This window comes from Muntiacus reevesi, chromosome 14 (assembly GCF_963930625.1).
Source record: "Muntiacus reevesi chromosome 14, mMunRee1.1, whole genome shotgun sequence".
NCBI lineage: Eukaryota > Metazoa > Chordata > Mammalia > Artiodactyla > Cervidae > Muntiacus > Muntiacus reevesi.
Window position 1 is genome coordinate 553,334 of NC_089262.1, and position 16,763 is coordinate 570,096.

At 65.0% G+C, this 16,763-nt stretch overlaps 1 protein-coding gene across 1 annotated transcript in view; it reads right to left on the bottom strand.

The window, feature by feature from the left end:
* Positions 1-2,588: 2,588 nt before the first annotated feature.
* Positions 2,589-16,763, bottom strand: part of SLC12A7 (solute carrier family 12 member 7) — a 38,060-nt gene continuing 23,885 nt past the window's right edge. Inside the window, exons 17-24 of the mRNA XM_065905315.1 lie at positions 16,559-16,727; positions 10,651-10,846; positions 10,290-10,459; positions 9,996-10,127; positions 9,398-9,505; positions 8,901-9,079; positions 4,598-4,731; positions 2,589-3,935 (exon numbers count right to left, since the gene is read on the bottom strand). Of these exons, the coding sequence (XP_065761387.1) occupies positions 3,844-3,935; positions 4,598-4,731; positions 8,901-9,079; positions 9,398-9,505; positions 9,996-10,127; positions 10,290-10,459; positions 10,651-10,846; positions 16,559-16,727 (1,180 nt within the window). The 3' untranslated portion in view covers positions 2,589-3,843. The remainder of the gene's footprint in view (positions 3,936-4,597; positions 4,732-8,900; positions 9,080-9,397; positions 9,506-9,995; positions 10,128-10,289; positions 10,460-10,650; positions 10,847-16,558; positions 16,728-16,763) is intronic.

Sequence of the window (16,763 nt, forward strand, 5' to 3'; positions counted from 1 at the left end):
GGGCCGTGTGCAGCCTGCTTCAGGGGCAGTGCCTGCCTGCTGCCCAGAGGCCCTGGTGCCAAGTCCACACTCTTGCTGGGCTCCAGGAAGGCCTCGTGGTGACCGGTCAAGGGAGGAGAGATGCCTTTTGTAACAGAAACAAACCAAAAACCTAACTTGTTTAGACCTGGCTACTGGACACCTCGGAGCAGGACCGATCTGTCTCACATTCTGAAAGTCATTTTGGAGAGCGGCTGCCAGACAAACCTAGCACTGAGTGGGTGAGGGTCTCCGAGACCCTGCAGTGCGGCCTCTGTGCTGCCCAACCCAGGGCTGGCAGTCAGCTTGGCCACCAAGCCCTGGTCCCGGGCAAGGAGCTCTGGCACCCCCGCCCCCTCTGATCTTCCCCCCCGCCCCCTTTCTGGATAGTGAGGCTCAGGCGTGGTCTGAGGGTCCAGCACTGCTCACCCGGGCAGGCCTGCCAGGCCGGTGCCGCCCGTCTGGACCCTGCGGCCTGAGCTCGGCCTGAGGTTGTTTTCCCGGCTGAAAGGCGAAGTCAGAGCCCAGCCTGCTTCCCTGGTGTGGCCGTGCTGACCACGGCCCAGCGCCCAGCCTGGGGCCTCCCTCCTCCGCACCCCCTGAGTACAGACGAGACAGGTCCTTTATGTCTGCACCATGGGCCCTGGTGTGGGACACGGAAGACGGGACTGCCCAGGGCCCCCCAAGCCAGGACCCCACACGAAACTGTCCCACCCCACCCCAGACCCCACACGACCCTGGCCCACCCCAGCCTGACTCCCTCACCACCCTCGCCCCTCAGGCCTCTGTGCACCTGAGACGACCCCGGGCCCCGCCCCATATGCCCCCACCCCGTGCCAGCCTTGCCGGCTGCCTGGCCCCCAGCTTGTCCTGGCCTGGGCTCCTCACAGGAGCCAGTGTGGGGAGCGAGCGGGCGAGTGTGTGGAGAGCAGAGGACACGGCCCCCGGACAGCCGCCTGGCCTGGGCCTGGATGGCCGGGAAGAGCAGCCCCACCGCCGGCATCGGTCAAGCCCTCCCTCGGGCTCCAGAGCTCCTGCTCCCACCCAACACCCACGGCGCCTCGGGTAGGGCTGGCGGTGGGGCTGGGAGTTGCTGCCCCGGGAGGAGCAGACACAAGGCCAGGGCCCCAACCGCCTCTCCGCCCCCTGAAGAGCCCGATGCTGCACCAGGCGGGCCAGGGCCCCACGGGACAGACGACGGGACGGCCGTGGTCCACACGCACCACGGGAGGGGGCGGGAACTCAGCGCCTCCCCAGAGCCTCAGCAAGCAGCCTGGCAGGGACACGGAGGGGATGGACGGGTGGCTGAGGTTACAGCCAGTGCTGCATCCACGGGGAGGAGTGGTGGGGGGAGCTGTACTGATAAGAGCATGGAGCCCGGGGCAGGGGGACGAGTGGGGGTCTGGGAGGGACAAGACGGGTCTGGGGGGGACGAGAGGGGGTCTGCGGGGGATGAGCGGGGGTCTGGGAGGAACGAGACGGGGTCTGAGGGGGACGAGAGGGAGTCTGGGAGGGACGAGAGGGGGTCTGCGGGGGACGAGAGGGTCTGCGGGGGATGAGCGGGGGTCTGGGGGGAACGAGACGGGGTCTGAGGGGGACGAGAGGGAGTCTGGGAGGGACGAGAGGGGGTCTGGGGGGGGAGAGTACTGATGAGAGCATGGAGCCCGGGGAGAGACGTGAGGGGGTCTGGAGAGCAGGAGTCAGACATTGCTGGCGAAACCGGGGAGGCACGGATCCCAGTGCAAAGGCGGGGAGTTAGCCTGGAGGCCAAGGGGTCATGCCCTCCTCAGAGCATTTTTTGTGACCTGAACAGGCTGTACGCCTGCTCGGCCTCTCGCTCCATTATCCTGTGGCTGGCCCGTCACCCACGCCTCTCTGGCTCCCCCAGCTCTGGGGCCCGAGGGGCAGCTGACTGTGACGCCCATATCTCTCACAGCGGGATGCTCTGGGCTCCCTGCGGGAAGCTCAGCCCTGCAGCGTCTCAGGACTGACCGGCACCATCGAGGACGTGTGTGTCCTGCCCACCCGGGTCCCCACATGGGGACAGCTGAGCAGGGAGGAACACGCTCAGACATGCCTTCGTGGGGTCCGTGTCCACCGGCTATCATGTCCAGCAGTGGAACTGCTGGGTCACCCTGCTTAACCCTGAGAAGCAGCAACAGCGGCCCCAGCTGTCTCTCCGCGTTCCGGCACCACCTGCTGGTCTCCCTCCCTTGGGTCGTCCTCTAGGGCGGGAGGACCATCGCAGCCCCAGCCCACGTGTCCGAACAGAAGGCCCCTCACACGGTTCTCTCCCGAGTCTCCCGGGGGGATTACGGCAGAGTCGCCCCAGCGGACAGCAGGACCTCACGGCCGGGCTGCCTACCCGAGTCTGGGGACACAGCTCGGCACCCATCACCCGCTGTGGTTACTCTGGTCTGTTATTTCAGCCCATTCACGCGGTCACTCTTCCAGCACCTGGGTTTGCCCTGCTGATCAGACCTGATTGAGGTCAACTCCAAGGGAAGCGGGGGGCAGCTCTGAGTGTTTCATTTTTAGGCTGAAAGAGTCACATGAGATCCTTCAACACATTCAGATTCTATACAATTTTATTCTTCTGCTAACAAAATGATACAAAGAACCTAAAAAAGGGAAGAAATCAACCCTAAATGGTTTGCGGTTCCAAGGTTGATGGAGGACAGGCTATGGGTGAAGACATTGCAGGGGCCGCGTGCACCTGCTCCACGCCAGCCGGGTGAGCCACGTGACTCGGGAGTGGGACCCGCGGGTCCTCCCCAGACGCAGGAGAGGGGCCGGAAGCCACTGGGGTGGGTTTCACCGCCTAACTCAGCCCAGAACCAGACCCCTGCCCACCCGTGGCATTTGGCACTAGCTGTGGCCACTGCACGCTGCCCAACCACCCCTCGGGTGCATCCGGAAGCTTAGCCCCCGCCTGACCTGAAACCCACAGGCCAGGTCGATGCCTAGGGGGCCCACGGGAGCTGAGGCTGGGCTGTTTGGGGCCCCTTCCATCGAAGCGATCTCCATACGGACAGCTTTTATCAGTGAACCCCCCGCCCCTCCGTGTTTAAATAAATAAATAAGCTGTAAGGAAAGTGAGGCACACAAGTTACTCCAACAACATACAGTGGGTGTGATGACACGTGCAAAGTGCAGACAGAATCCAGGTCATTGGAAGCTGTCGTGTCAGCAGCCTCAACACAGCTGGGACCGCCTGTCAGTGCCCCGAACGTGGCTGGGTGCCTCAGCCGCAGCCTGACCCCCTCCAGCACGAGGAGTGGGAACCGGGGTCTCGGGAGCAGGTGTGCGTAAGACGCTCACGTGTGCGGGGCTCCAGGTCCTGAAGGCGTCCCCGCCGTCGGCTGCCGTTACCTGGAGCCTAAACCCAGGTGGGGCCACAGGTGGGGAGACCCAGCACCCAGGGCCACCCAGGGTCTGTGCAGCTCCTTGTGGGCGCCTGGGGCGGGGCTCAGATTAGCCCTAAGTGCACAACAGCCCGAAGGCCCAGCCGGGGAGTCAGCTCTGAGAGTCTGTCCGGGGGCTTCCCGCCTCGGGGAGTCAGTTCTGTCTGTCTGGGGGCTTCCCACCTCGGGGAGTCAGCTCTGAGAGTCCGTCCGGGGGCTTCCTGCCTCGCTGGGCTACACGAGGCAGTCGATGCATTTGTCTCTGCCAGCCTCCTGGGGGGAGGGGCCTAGGGGGTGGGCTCGAGGAAAGCTTGTGTGCACGCTGGCGCTCAGCCTGGACAGGAGCGCCCGGGGGCGTCCTAGAAACTTCCACGGGTGTCAGTGCGGGTCAGTGAGCTCCGCGGCCCCATGGGGGCGGGCGCTAGGAGTAGATGGTGACCACCTCCCGGCCGCTGCCCCTGACCAACAGCACCCTGTCCAGCCCCTCGGTCAGGACTTCGAGGAACTCCATGTCTGCAGTGCGGCCGAGTCAAGGATGCAGCCAAGCTCACAGTGCACGCCAGGGGCACACCTGACTTCCCAAGAGTCGTGTTGTCAGGACTCGGCCGGAGGCGGAGGAAGCTGGGACCCAGGTCCATCAGGGGCGGGGGACAGGCACTGTCCATCCACCGGGACCCCACGTCAGCCCGGCCACCACGGGGTGCGGGCCCCTGAGGTGGGCAGTCAGCCAAGCGCTCCCAATGGACGCCCCATCCTAGAGACTGTCTGAGCAAACTCCGGGAGACAGGCTGCACTGCCCTCAGAGCCCTCGTGGCCAGGGAGGGCCGCTGCGGGACATCCACGTGGCGCCCACTCAAGTCAGTCGGGGTGATTCCTGGGGCCCCAGCAGCTCAGACGGGACAAGGGCAAACAGCCCACCTGTGGGAGCCCAAGCCCCTGCCGGCCATGCGGGCAGCAGACAGCTGGCAGGAGCAGCCGCACACAGCCTCCACGTCCACCAGCCCTGGCCCCACGTGCGAGCCACGGCCTGGGTGTCCAGGCCGACCCTCAGCCCATGGCAAAGGTCCCTCTGCTCCGATCCCTACCCCCGGCGCCTCTGCTGAGCAGGGGGTGCCGAGGCGTGACCCACCCCACGGGGACACCCGCCCCACGGGGATAGCACTGGGGAAGGATACAGTTCTCATCCCCCTGCCGGTTCTTGGGGGGTCCCGGCATGTTCAGCAGGACCAGCTGGGCGTCCTGTGACTTGTCCAGGACGACGCCGTTGAGCCGCACGGCCGTGTGCATCCTCCTCACGTTGGACTGGTTCCTGGGGAGGGAGATGGTCACTCAGCTCCTCCAGCCGCGTCCTGGGCTCTGGGCTCAGGGCCTCTTGGCTCCCATCAGAAAGGGCACGCGGGCACATGTCTGACCCGCTGCAGAGAGAGCCCCCGGGGGCTGTGATGACGCCCAGGGGAGCTGGTTTCTGTGCTTCGAGCACGGCCGTGGGACGGCACAGGGCAGCCCGCCAGCTCCCGGGCGTCTCCCGTGGAGGCCCCTGGCCGGGGCAGGGTCAGACTTAAAGGCTGCCGCTAGCTCCTGCTGACGAGGGCTGGGGTCCACTGGGCTGGGCAGAGGGCGAGTAAGGGGGGGCTACTCCTCCGCCGGCTCCCAAGGGACCAGGCCACAGACTCAGGCCCACCCCCAGCTCTGCCCACCAGCCGCCAGAGCTGACAGCTGAAGGATGAGAGCCCCTGCCCGCGGTGACCAGACCCCGTGCCCGGGTCCTCCTGGCCCGCCCCATCTCCACTCCCCAGGAGTGGGCGGAGCAGCCACGGGCACCTAAGGGTCCTGGGCGGCCCCAAGGGAGGGTCCCCAGGGGAGTGGGCCTGGGGATGTCCCCCGCCCTCCTGCCCTACCCCCCAGCCAGCCGCCTTCCAGGATGCACGGAGCGGACCCCAGCTGTGGCCTCCCGCCTCACGGCACCAGGAACTCCCCGTGTGCTGGGCGCTCGGGCACCTCTGCCAAGGCCAGGGCCGCACACAGGAGACGCGGCTCGAAGGTCACCTGTGGCCTGAACTGAGAGGGATGGGCAGACAGAGGCCACCCCACGAGGGGTCAGGGAAAGGCCCGCGGGAGGAATCGTGGACCACAGCCTTTGATCAACACAGCCCTTCGGCCAAATGAAGCCAATTACGGCCGCCAATTACCAGGAGGGAAGCAGGGAAATGGAGCCCTTGGTTTCCTCTCTCCAATTTTGTCTGATAAAATTACAGGCTGGGCCTCTGTCCACAGCAGTCAGGGGTCTTTTGTTATAAGAACCATGAATTAGTTGCCAGGATGGACCACAATTACCAGTGTGTCTGGGGGCAGTGACCCCAGGAATGTGCTTGTGATATTAAAGGGCCTCTCTGGGTTAAGGGTCTGAAAGCACATATAATCTAAAAATCGGGAGTCTGGGTCCAGACAGACCCACGCCTCCAAGACGACAGGCCCCGTGAAGAGCAGAGGCCGGGCGGCTCTCGAGTGTCCAGGTCGTGAACAGAGAGCAGCTGCAAGGCCACAGACGGGGCAGGGGGCTGGGCGCTGAGCCTGGCGGGGAGGGGCACTCAGGCTGCGGCTGCGGCTGGACACAGGGAGGGCTCGCAGCCAGCGTGGACGCGGAGCTGGGAGCAGGATCCCCACTCTGGATGGTGGTCTGGAGACACCTGTGATCCACACACCCGGGTCACGGGGCCCAGGGAGCCCCCCTCAGGGTGGGCACGTGTCATCAGGGGGCTGACCACCTGCCTTCCGGGAATCCCTCCAGCCGACTCCAAGGAGGCGCCCGGGGGAGGCCCTGTCTCCGAGCCCGCCTCCCACACATCCTGCTGACCCACATGGGGCACGGGCCCAAGGCTCACGGCGCCTTTTGCAGGGACGCCTGCCCCTATGTCCACAGACTTGCTTTTCTCCTTTGGTCAGGAGGCTTTACGTGGAGGGCACTTTAAATTCACGAGAGAACAGCAGGCAACGGGGCTCGGCCTGTGTTCCCAGCTCGCCTGTGTGTCCTGGGCCCTGTGCGACCCGCTCGGGTTTAGGGGCTGCAAGTGCAGTCCCGAACCCCATGGCTCTGCAGGGCGAGCGGCCGGGGCTCCCGAGGGAGGGAACACAGCCTGGAAGTCACAGGGGGCCCAGGGCAGACAGAGGCACAGCCAGACAGCACCCCCTGGCCTGGAGCCCTGGCTCCAGAGGTTCACCCACATCCCTGCTCACGAGACTAAAGGCAGCTGCTTCCTAGGGGCAAGGGGTGCCTGGCGCCGGGCAGACGGGAGGACACACTGTCCGGGCCGAGCCGGATCGCAGAGCCTGAACCCTGGCCCCGAGGGACGCGGGTGGACAATCACTGCAGTTTCAGGCACAGCCAGCCTCCGCTCCGCTGCAGAGCTGCTCAGGGCCGCCCCGGCTCGGTCCTCATGCGCTACCCAGAGAAGGAATTTCGGGTATGCGCCCTGAGCGGCTCTGGACAGAAGAAGCAAACTAAACAGGAAATTACTGAAAGCCAGGGTGGGGGAGCGCCACACGCACACGGACGCACACAGCACAGGCGTATGTACACCATGGACATATATACACACAGACATGCACACACACAGACATGCACACAGGCCAGGCACATGTACACCATGGACATATATGCACACGGACACGCACACAGCACAGGCGCGTGTATACGGACAGGCAAATACACACACACAGATAATGCACACAGGCCAGGCACATGTACACCATGGACATACATACACATGGACATGCGCGCAAACACACACACAGACATGCACACAGGCCAGGCACGCGTACACGGACACGCACACACAGATCAGGCGCATGAACACCATGGACATACATACACATGAACATGCACGCAAACACAGACATGCACACAGGCCGGGCACGCGTACACAGACACGCACACACAGATCAGGCGCATGAACACCATGGACATACATACACATGAACATGCACGCAAACACAGACATGCACACAGGCCGGGCACGCGTACACAGACACGCACACACAGATCAGGCGCATGAACACCATGGACATACATACACATGAACATGCACGCAAACACAGACATGCACACAGGCCGGGCACGCGTACACAGACACGCACACACAGATCAGGCGCATGAACACCATGGACATACATACACATGGACATGCACGCAAACACAGACATGCACACAGGCCAGGCACGCGTACACGGACACGCACACACAGATCAGGCGCATGAACACCATGGACATACATACACATGGACATGCACGCAAACACACAGACATGCACACAGGCCGGGCACGCGTACACGGACACGCACACACAGATCAGGCGCATGAACACCATGGACATACATACACATGGACATGCACGCAAACACAGACATGCACACAGGCCGGGCACGCGTACACGGACACGCACACACAGATCAGGCGCACGTATACCAACAGGCAGATACACACACACAAATATGCACACATGCACACACACACGGACACGCACACAGGCCAGGCACATGTACACCATGGACATACATACACACGGACATGCGCACACACACGGACATGCATGCACACAGGCCAGGCATATATATACGTCATGGACACGCAAGTTCACACACACACGGACACGCACACAGGCCAGGCACTTGTACACAGACATGCGCACACACAGGACCGAGCACACCCACACGTGGGGTTGCGCCTGCGTGCACTGACCCGCACCTGGGGCCAGGTAAATGTGTGCACACAGCATGCACAAGGCCGGGCACACACACATACTCACGGAACACCCACACATGGCCCTGCACACACACGGGGCTGTGTACACACTCGGACACGCACACGCGGTTCACAGGGGTTGTGCGTGCAGTGCATGCCAGGCAACCACGTCTACGAGGTCCGGGGTAAAGGGGTGACTTACAGGTTTCCCCATTCTCTACACGGAAGAGAAAACAGAGAACGTGTTACTTCAGGAGGACACACAGCACGTGTCACATAGCTACTCGCTTCCCAGGCCGCCCTTTCTCAGCTGACAGTGTCCTTCTCGAGGGGACAGGCCCCCCAGACCCTGTGACCCGTAGGGCTCCATGGCTCAGCTCCACTGCCCAAGACACTGCAGACGCTGTCCTGGCCTCCCACCCAGAATCCTCCATCTCCCAGGTCCAGCCACACTGCGCACTGAGACGGGGCCAGCCCCAGGGCTCTCAGCTCAACGCCACGTGAGCCAAGCAGGGTGGAAGGGCAGCCTGGAGGGTCCCCGCTGGTGCTTGGCCCTGACCTCTGGGTGCTGGTACCCCCGCCAGGAACACCAACGGCAGCCTCACCTGCCTCCTCACCCACGTCCCTGCTAACTGTGCCCAGGGCTGGCTCCCTGCTCACAGGCCGTGTGGGCTGCGGCTCCTGATAGGCAGCGGGGGCCCCCTGCCCCCCAGCTGGGGTCGGGGCAGCGTGACACTCACGGCTTCAGGCTGAAGAGGTCCTTGAACCCGGACACGGTGGTGTCCTTGTTCCGATGCTTCTCAGCAACCAGCTTCTCCTTCGTCCAGGTCATCTGCACCCTGTCGGGCGTCGATGGGGCCTGGGCCCTGCTGGCCATGGCCGAGTGGGAAGCCGTGTTCCTATCATGGATGAGCTGAGCCTGGTGGGGGCGGGGAAGTGCAGCCTCACTCACCAGCCCACACAATTGCAGGCACATAGGATCGCGTGCACGCACGGCTCCCGAGAGTGCAAGGCTGGCCCCGAGCTGCGACGCCCTCCAGGATGGTAACCAACCCCCCGTGGGGAGAGAAGCTGGCCAGCCCCATGGACCCAAGACAGACACGGAGACACGGCCCCGAGCCCAGGCCCGTGAGGGGCGGGGGGTAGGACCAGGCGTGGAGGCGAAATGCCCCCGTGACCTCAGAGCCCCTGGCCTGAGGGCCGCGTGTCGTCTGGGCGCCCGTGGGACCCCACACACCTCCCGTTCCCGCTCCGTCTTGGACAGCTGCATCTGCTTCAGCATTTGTGACCGCTGCTCCATCATCAGCGTCCGCTCGTAGGTGAAGGCTGAGATGTCGTTCTCCACCTGCGGGCGCGAAGCACGGGACTGAGCCCCGTCCCCCGAGAGCGGACCACGGCCCCAGCGGGCCCGTCCCAGGACGTGTGGCCGTGAGCGTGTACAGTCACGACCGAACGCCCTCACCTTCCTGGGGCCGTGGTCACAGACACGCGAGAGGCCCTCGAGGAGGAAGGACAGCCCCGGCTCTGGTCACAGGCCCGCCCGCCCGCACGGGACCATTGGGAACCTCCCACCGGCCACGGGCTCAGATCCCCAGCGGCTGGTCCTGTGGTCACGTTTTCCCGCCGGGAACTGACAGCCCAGACACCCACAGGGTGACTTCAGGCAAAGCTACACTGAGGGACTGGCTGCAAACCGCCCAGCCCGCCCTGAAGCCAGGCTCAGAGGCAGAAGGAGCCCGAGACGCAGCCACCCCGGAGCTCAAGACGGACTCCGAGGACGACTAGACCTGGGCTGTGGGGACCAGAGGCCCCGCCCAGCGCCCGCCGGCCCTCACCATCTCCACCACCTCCACCTCGGCGCTGATCCGCAGGTGGTACAGGAAGGTCTGCAGGTCCTTCTTCATCTGGATGCTGTTGTCGTCCACCTGGGCCACCGTGAAGATGCGCATCTGACACCTCCTCCACACCTGGGGGGTGGGGCCGTCACTCCTGCTGCCCCCGACCCGCCCTCGGGCGACCCCACCCCGACCCCATCCTCGGGCGACCCCACTCCCACGACCCCAGGCTCGGGGGACCTCACTCGCTGCGAGCCTACCCCAGGAAACCCCGCACGCCTGCTGTGCGCCCACCTTGTGCTGCCGCAGCAGGAAGGGCAGAAGCATGAGCAGGCCCCCGTCGTGGACGACCCACCAGACGTCGATGTGCCCGCTGCTGAGGCGCTGCTGGTTGTGGGGGAACAGGTCCACGTTCTTGGCCACCAGCAGGGCCTGCTGGGCAGCTGTGGTGTCACGCACGGTGTCTGCAGGCAGGGGCGGTCACGGGTCACGGGGCCGGTGGGGAGCAGCTGGACGGGGGAGGGCTGGGGTCCCCGTGCAGCCCCGCGGGGGCAGGCCCTCAAGCCCACCACCCTGCAGCTAGGGCAGGCCGGCTGGGAACCACCCCCGGGGAACCGTGAGCCCCGCTCCGAGTGGGGCGGGGCTGTGGACCCACCAACGAAGTTCCTCCAGGAGGAGGGGTTGTCCTCCTGCTTCCAGGACCCGGGCCAGCCCACGAGCACCGTGTTGTGCTTCATGGCCCCCAGGCCGGCCGACTGGATGAGGTGCGACATGCCGTCCCGCAGGCTGGACGACACCACCAGCTGGCAGAAGCCCTTGGTCTTCTCAGCACTCATCAGGGCCCGGATGTTCTGCGGCGCGGGAGGGCGGGAGGGCGTCAGCAGGGGGCTGTGGGCGGACCACATGCGCCCCGTCACCCCCACCCCGGGCGCCAGCAGCTTCCACGTGGATGTCACAGCCTCACACACGGAGGTTGGAGGCTGAGCAGACAGAGTCCAGGCCAGGCGGTGCGCTCGGGGCTGGCTGCGTGCACAGCTCATCACCGGGACCGTGCAGTCACGGCCCATCTACCCCCACGCGCAGACACCCTGCCTGGCTCCTGCTCCCTGGGGGCCAGGCCAGCACGCGTGGGGCCCAACGGCTCCTCCTGGAAGCCCACAGAGCTGGCTCTTCAGGAGGGACGGGCCGGCCCCCTGGACCGCATGCCAGCCCCTGATGGGCAGCTCAATGCCCAGTGAGGCCACACGCGCAGGGACCACAGGAGGCCTTCCATCCAGACGGCCCGGCCTGTGTCCACCAGCTGCCTGCCGGCCCTACCGACCGGCTCCTGGGGGCCTGGTGTGGGTCCCACCCGAGCAGGAGCACGGCCCTGCGAGGGAGGCCTCTGGGCCTCTGGCCTTGGAGCCGAGACAGCCAACCTCACTTGTCCTGAGCCCCCGCAGTGGGCACTTGTGATGGACACCCAGGGAACTCACACCGACACGTCTCCCCTTGACAGCGCACCCCACTCGACTGCCCAGGTGTAGGCGACCACCTGCGAGGGCTGCTGGCTGAGGGAGGGGGGTCCCAGCAGCTGGGGTGTGGCCCAGGGCCGCCGCAGGGCAGCTGCACCGCCGCCCAGGACCCCTGGACACGCACTCCTGGAGACCACCCCAGGGGCCCGGCCTCCCTGCTCGAGGGGCTCAAAGGCCACACGTTCCAGCTCTGATACCAAGGCTTCTCAGGTCACGGACGGGAGTGCGGACCTGCGCTGCGGCTTCGAGGAGCCCCCGTGGGGTTCCGAGCAGCAGCGACTGGGGCCTCGGACACCAGCCCCACCCTGAGCCCGAGGGTCCATGGTGAGGCCCCCTGCTCCAGGAGACGCCTCACCCACGCTCCCCCTACACCCCGGCCAGCCCTGCGCTCACTGGATCATCTGATGTGGGCCCCTCCATCCCCCAAGTCCCCCAGGAACCAACAGGGCCCCCCACCATGAGGTCACCGTTTCCATGAATGGGCCGACACACAACGTCTCGAGGCAGGCCCACAAACCCTGCTCAGGCTTCCGCCTGCAAAGCCACGTGGGTGCGTCCAGCAGGCGTGACCAGTACAGCGAACCTGGGGCACCCGACCATGGCCTGCCTGCGGTCCTCACCCTCTGAGTCCCCCTTGAGCGCCTCCACCAGCCCCTCTCCTGGGGAACCCGCATGGCGCCGAGCTCCACCCCTGCCAGACGCGGGGTGACCTCAGCGGGGCCTCCCCTTTCCCCCAGCAGCGCCAGGATCCAGCCAACGGCTCCGGACGGGATGGGGCCCTCGAGGTAGAGATGGCGGAGCACCCGACTGGGGGGACTGCCGCTCCATAAAACCATCGGGGAGACCAGAACCGCACCTGAGACCTGCCTCTCCATAAACCATCACGGAGACCAGAACCACAGGTGTGAGACCCGCATCTCCATAGACCATCACGGAGACCAGAACCACAGATTTGAGACCCGACTCTCCATAAACCATCACGGAGACCAGAACTGCATCTCTGCCCAGCCTCAGGCGCATCAGGTACCACCCCCATGCCAACAATGACAGATTTCACGGAACAGAACTCAGAGCTCATCCGTGAAAGGAACCCTGTGGGCCTTTGTTGAAACACCACAAGCACCTGGGCAACTGGGAGAGCAAGGGTTAAAAGCAAAACGAACTCTCAGAATGGTATTTCCAGAGCCGTTTGTTTAAACACAGCGGCAGGGGAAGGGCCGGAGGGACGCCACTCGGGTCTGGAAGGGGGGCCGTGAATCCAGTTGTGCTGGTGCCATTTCAGGCAGCGGCGCTGAGCTCTGACCACCCCCCCCCACTCTATCTGGGCCAGACGCCCACCTCCTCAGCCGTCCCCAGAGACACTGGGGGCACAAAGGGGCCACGGTCAGAGAGAGAGAACACGCTTTCTGGGCCCGGCCCCACACAAGTGCAGCCAGAGGCCACCCCGGCACTCTGAGCACGGAGCCGGCCCCCACCTCGGCGTGGGGATCAGGTCTGGAGCATTTCACAGCAGATGCGGGGGCTGTCCAGAAGACAGCGCCGACACACGGAGGCCGCTCTGCCAGCGAGGATGGCACACAGCATCCGCACCAGGACGGCGGCCACGAGCCTGGGGTCAAACCCACAGCCATGCTCTGGCGTCTGCACCCACGGTCACAGACGACCCTGGAGTGTATACCCAGGATCACGGCCACCACGCTGGTGACTACACCCTAAGTCACAGACACAACCCCGGGGCCTACACCCAAAGTCACAGACACAACCCCGGGGCCTACACCCAAAGTCACAGACACAACCCTGGTGTCTGCACCCGGGATCACGGCCACCACGCTGGTGACTACACCCAAAGTCACAGACACAACCCCAGTGTCTGCACCCGGGATCACGGCCACCACGCTGGTGCCTACACCCAAAGTCACAGACACAACCCCGGTGTCTGCACCCGGGATCACGGCCACCACGCTGGTGCCTACACCCAAAGTCACAGACACAACCCCGGGGCCTACACCCAAAGTCACAGACACAACCCCGGGGCCTACACCCGGGATCACGGCCACCACGCTGGTGCCTACACCCAAAGTCACAGACACAACCCCGGTGTCTGCACCCGGGATCACGGCCACCACGCTGGTGCCTACACCCAAAGTCACAGACACAACCCCGGGGCCTACACCCAAAGTCACAGACACAACCCCGGGGCCTACACCCAAAGTCACAGACACAACCCCGGGGCCTACACCCAAAGTCACAGACACAACCCCGGTGTCTGCACCTGGGATCACGGCCACCACACTGGTGCCTACACCCAAAGCCACAGACACAACCCCGGGGCCTACACCCAAAGTCACAGGCACAACCCTGGGGCCTACACCCAAAGTCACAGACACAACCCCGGGGCCTACACCCAAAGTCACAGACACAACCCCGGTGTCTACACCCGGGATCACGGCCACCACGCTGGTGCCTACACCCAAAGTCACAGACACAACCCCGGTGTCTACACCCGGGATCACGGCCACCACGCTGGTGCCTACACCCAAAGCCACAGACACAACCCCGGGGCCTACACCCAAAGTCACAGGCACAACCCTGGGGCCTACACCCAAAGTCACAGACACAACCCCGGGGCCTACACCCAAAGTCACAGACACAACCCCGGTGTCTGCACCCGGGATCACGGCCACCACGCTGGTGTCTACACCCAAAGCCACAGACACAACCCCGGGGCCTACACCCAAAGTCACAGGCACAACCCCGGGGCCTACACCCAAAGTCACAGGCACAACCCCGGGGCCTACACCCAAAGTCACAGGCACAACCCCGGGGCCTACACCCAAAGTCACAGGCACAACCCCGGGGCCTACACCCAAAGTCACAGGCACAACCCCGGGGCCTACACCCAAAGTCACAGACACAACCCCGGGGCCTACACCCAAAGTCACAGACACAACCCCGGGGCCTACACCCAAAGTCACAGACACAACCCCGGGGCCTACACCCAAAGTTACAGACACAACCCCGGTGTCTGCACCCGGGATCACGGCCACCACGCTGGTGCCTACACCCAAAGCCACAGACACAACCCCGGTGTCTGCACCCGGGATCACGGCCACCACGCTGGTGCCTACACCCAAAGTCACAGACACAACCCCGGTGTCTACACCCGGGATCACGGCCACCACGCTGGTGCCTACACCCAAAGCCACAGACACAACCCCGGGGCCTACACCCAAAGTCACAGGCACAACCCTGGGGCCTACACCCAAAGTCACAGACACAACCCCGGGGCCTACACCCAAAGTCACAGACACAACCCCGGTGTCTGCACCCGGGATCACGGCCACCACGCTGGTGCCTACACCCAAAGTCACAGACACAACCCCGGTGTCTGCACCCGGGATCACGGCCACCACGCTGGTGTCTACACCCAAAGCCACAGACACAACCCCGGGGCCTACACCCAAAGTCACAGGCACAACCCCGGGGCCTACACCCAAAGTCACAGGCACAACCCCGGGGCCTACACCCAAAGTCACAGGCACAACCCCGGGGCCTACACCCAAAGTCACAGGCACAACCCCGGGGCCTACACCCAAAGTCACAGGCACAACCCCGGGGCCTACACCCAAAGTCACAGACACAACCCCGGGGCCTACACCCAAAGTCACAGGCACAACCCCGGGGCCTACACCCAAAGTTACAGACACAACCCCGGTGTCTGCACCCGGGATCACGGCCACCACGCTGGTGCCTACACCCAAAGCCACAGACACAACCCCGGTGTCTGCACCCGGGATCACGGCCACCACGCTGGTGCCTACACCCAAAGCCACAGACACAACCCCGGGGCCTACACCCACGGCTGTGACCCAGGCATCTACATCCATGACTCATGGCCATGACCTCTGTGTCTACACCCAGGGTCATGACTATAACCTTGGGGTCCACACCCAAAGTCAGACAACCCCAGCGTCTACACCCACTGCCCACAGCCATGACCTCAGGGTGCACACCCACGGCCCACGGCCCACGGCCCCGACCCCGGGGCCTACACGCATGGCTCACACCCAAGCTGCCATGGCAAACCCCTGGGTCGTGACGACCCCAGGAAGGACGGCTGGAGCCCCTGCAGACGAGGAAGAGGCCACAGCATGTCCCCAAGAGGTTGCGTCAGAGGCACTGGCCCCCGGGCAGGTCTCCAGGACTGGCTGTCTCCCCGCCAAGGAAGGGGCTGGATGTCTCAAGATACACGGGCTGTGACCCTCCGAGAGGCCGGGCCTGCCCCAGGCGCTCTGGGGGGCCCCCTGGACGCAGCCTGATCTATAAACACACGGACAGCAGGGCTGAGCCAGACCCACCAGGCAGCCCACAGGTGGGCACCGCAGACGAGGGCGCCCACGGCAGCCCGCGCCCTGCAGCCGGGCTGGAGGTGAACGGGGAGGCTGGACGGGACTGGGGGATGGGGGGCAGTGGGGCTGGTGTCACAAACACCTGAGACAGATGCGCAGCTGGGGAGGAAGACAGCCGGTAGCGGCCCTGCCTGGAAAACCCCGGGCGGGCGGAGGTGACAGGACGCGGGCCACGCAGGGACAGCCAGGTGGCGCCGTCACTGTGAGCCTGAACCGTCCACAAGTGGGGTTTGAGGGTTAGGGACACCAGGGCACCGGGGCTGCCCCAGACCCAGGGCCGAGTCCACAGCCGTGCCGGCAGGGCGTCCGAGTCAGAGGACAGAGCGCTGGCCGGCCCCCACGGCCCCCTCTGGACGGGCCCTGAAGCGGAGCAGAAGGAACAGGAACCAGTCCCGCCCACTGGGAGTCCTGCCCCGGGGCAGCGCTCAGCCCGGCCCACTGACCAGCCCGCTGCCCTGCCCACCACCCGGCCCTACCCAAGGCCTCAGGGTCTCAGCGGTCTCCCTCCCTGCCTGCTCAAACTCAGAAACCACATCCGCTTGGAAACAGGAACAGGAGTCAGCGCAACCCACGCACCGTGGCGGGCGTGCCGGCGGAAACACTGATGGGGCCCGCTTCCCCCAGACCCCAGGCAGCCCACCTCCTCGGCCTGCTGGGCCTCCACATGCTTGTCCAGGAAGGTGCCCTCCAGCACGGAGCCCACGATGGTCAGGCCCCTGCCGGCCTTGAGCTGGGACGTGAAGGAGAGCAGGCGGGGGTGCTTCACATGCTGCTCGGCGTCCAGGTTCAGTAGCACCAGCACCTGGGGCCTGGGGGGGAGGCGTTACCGCGGCAACTCAGCATCC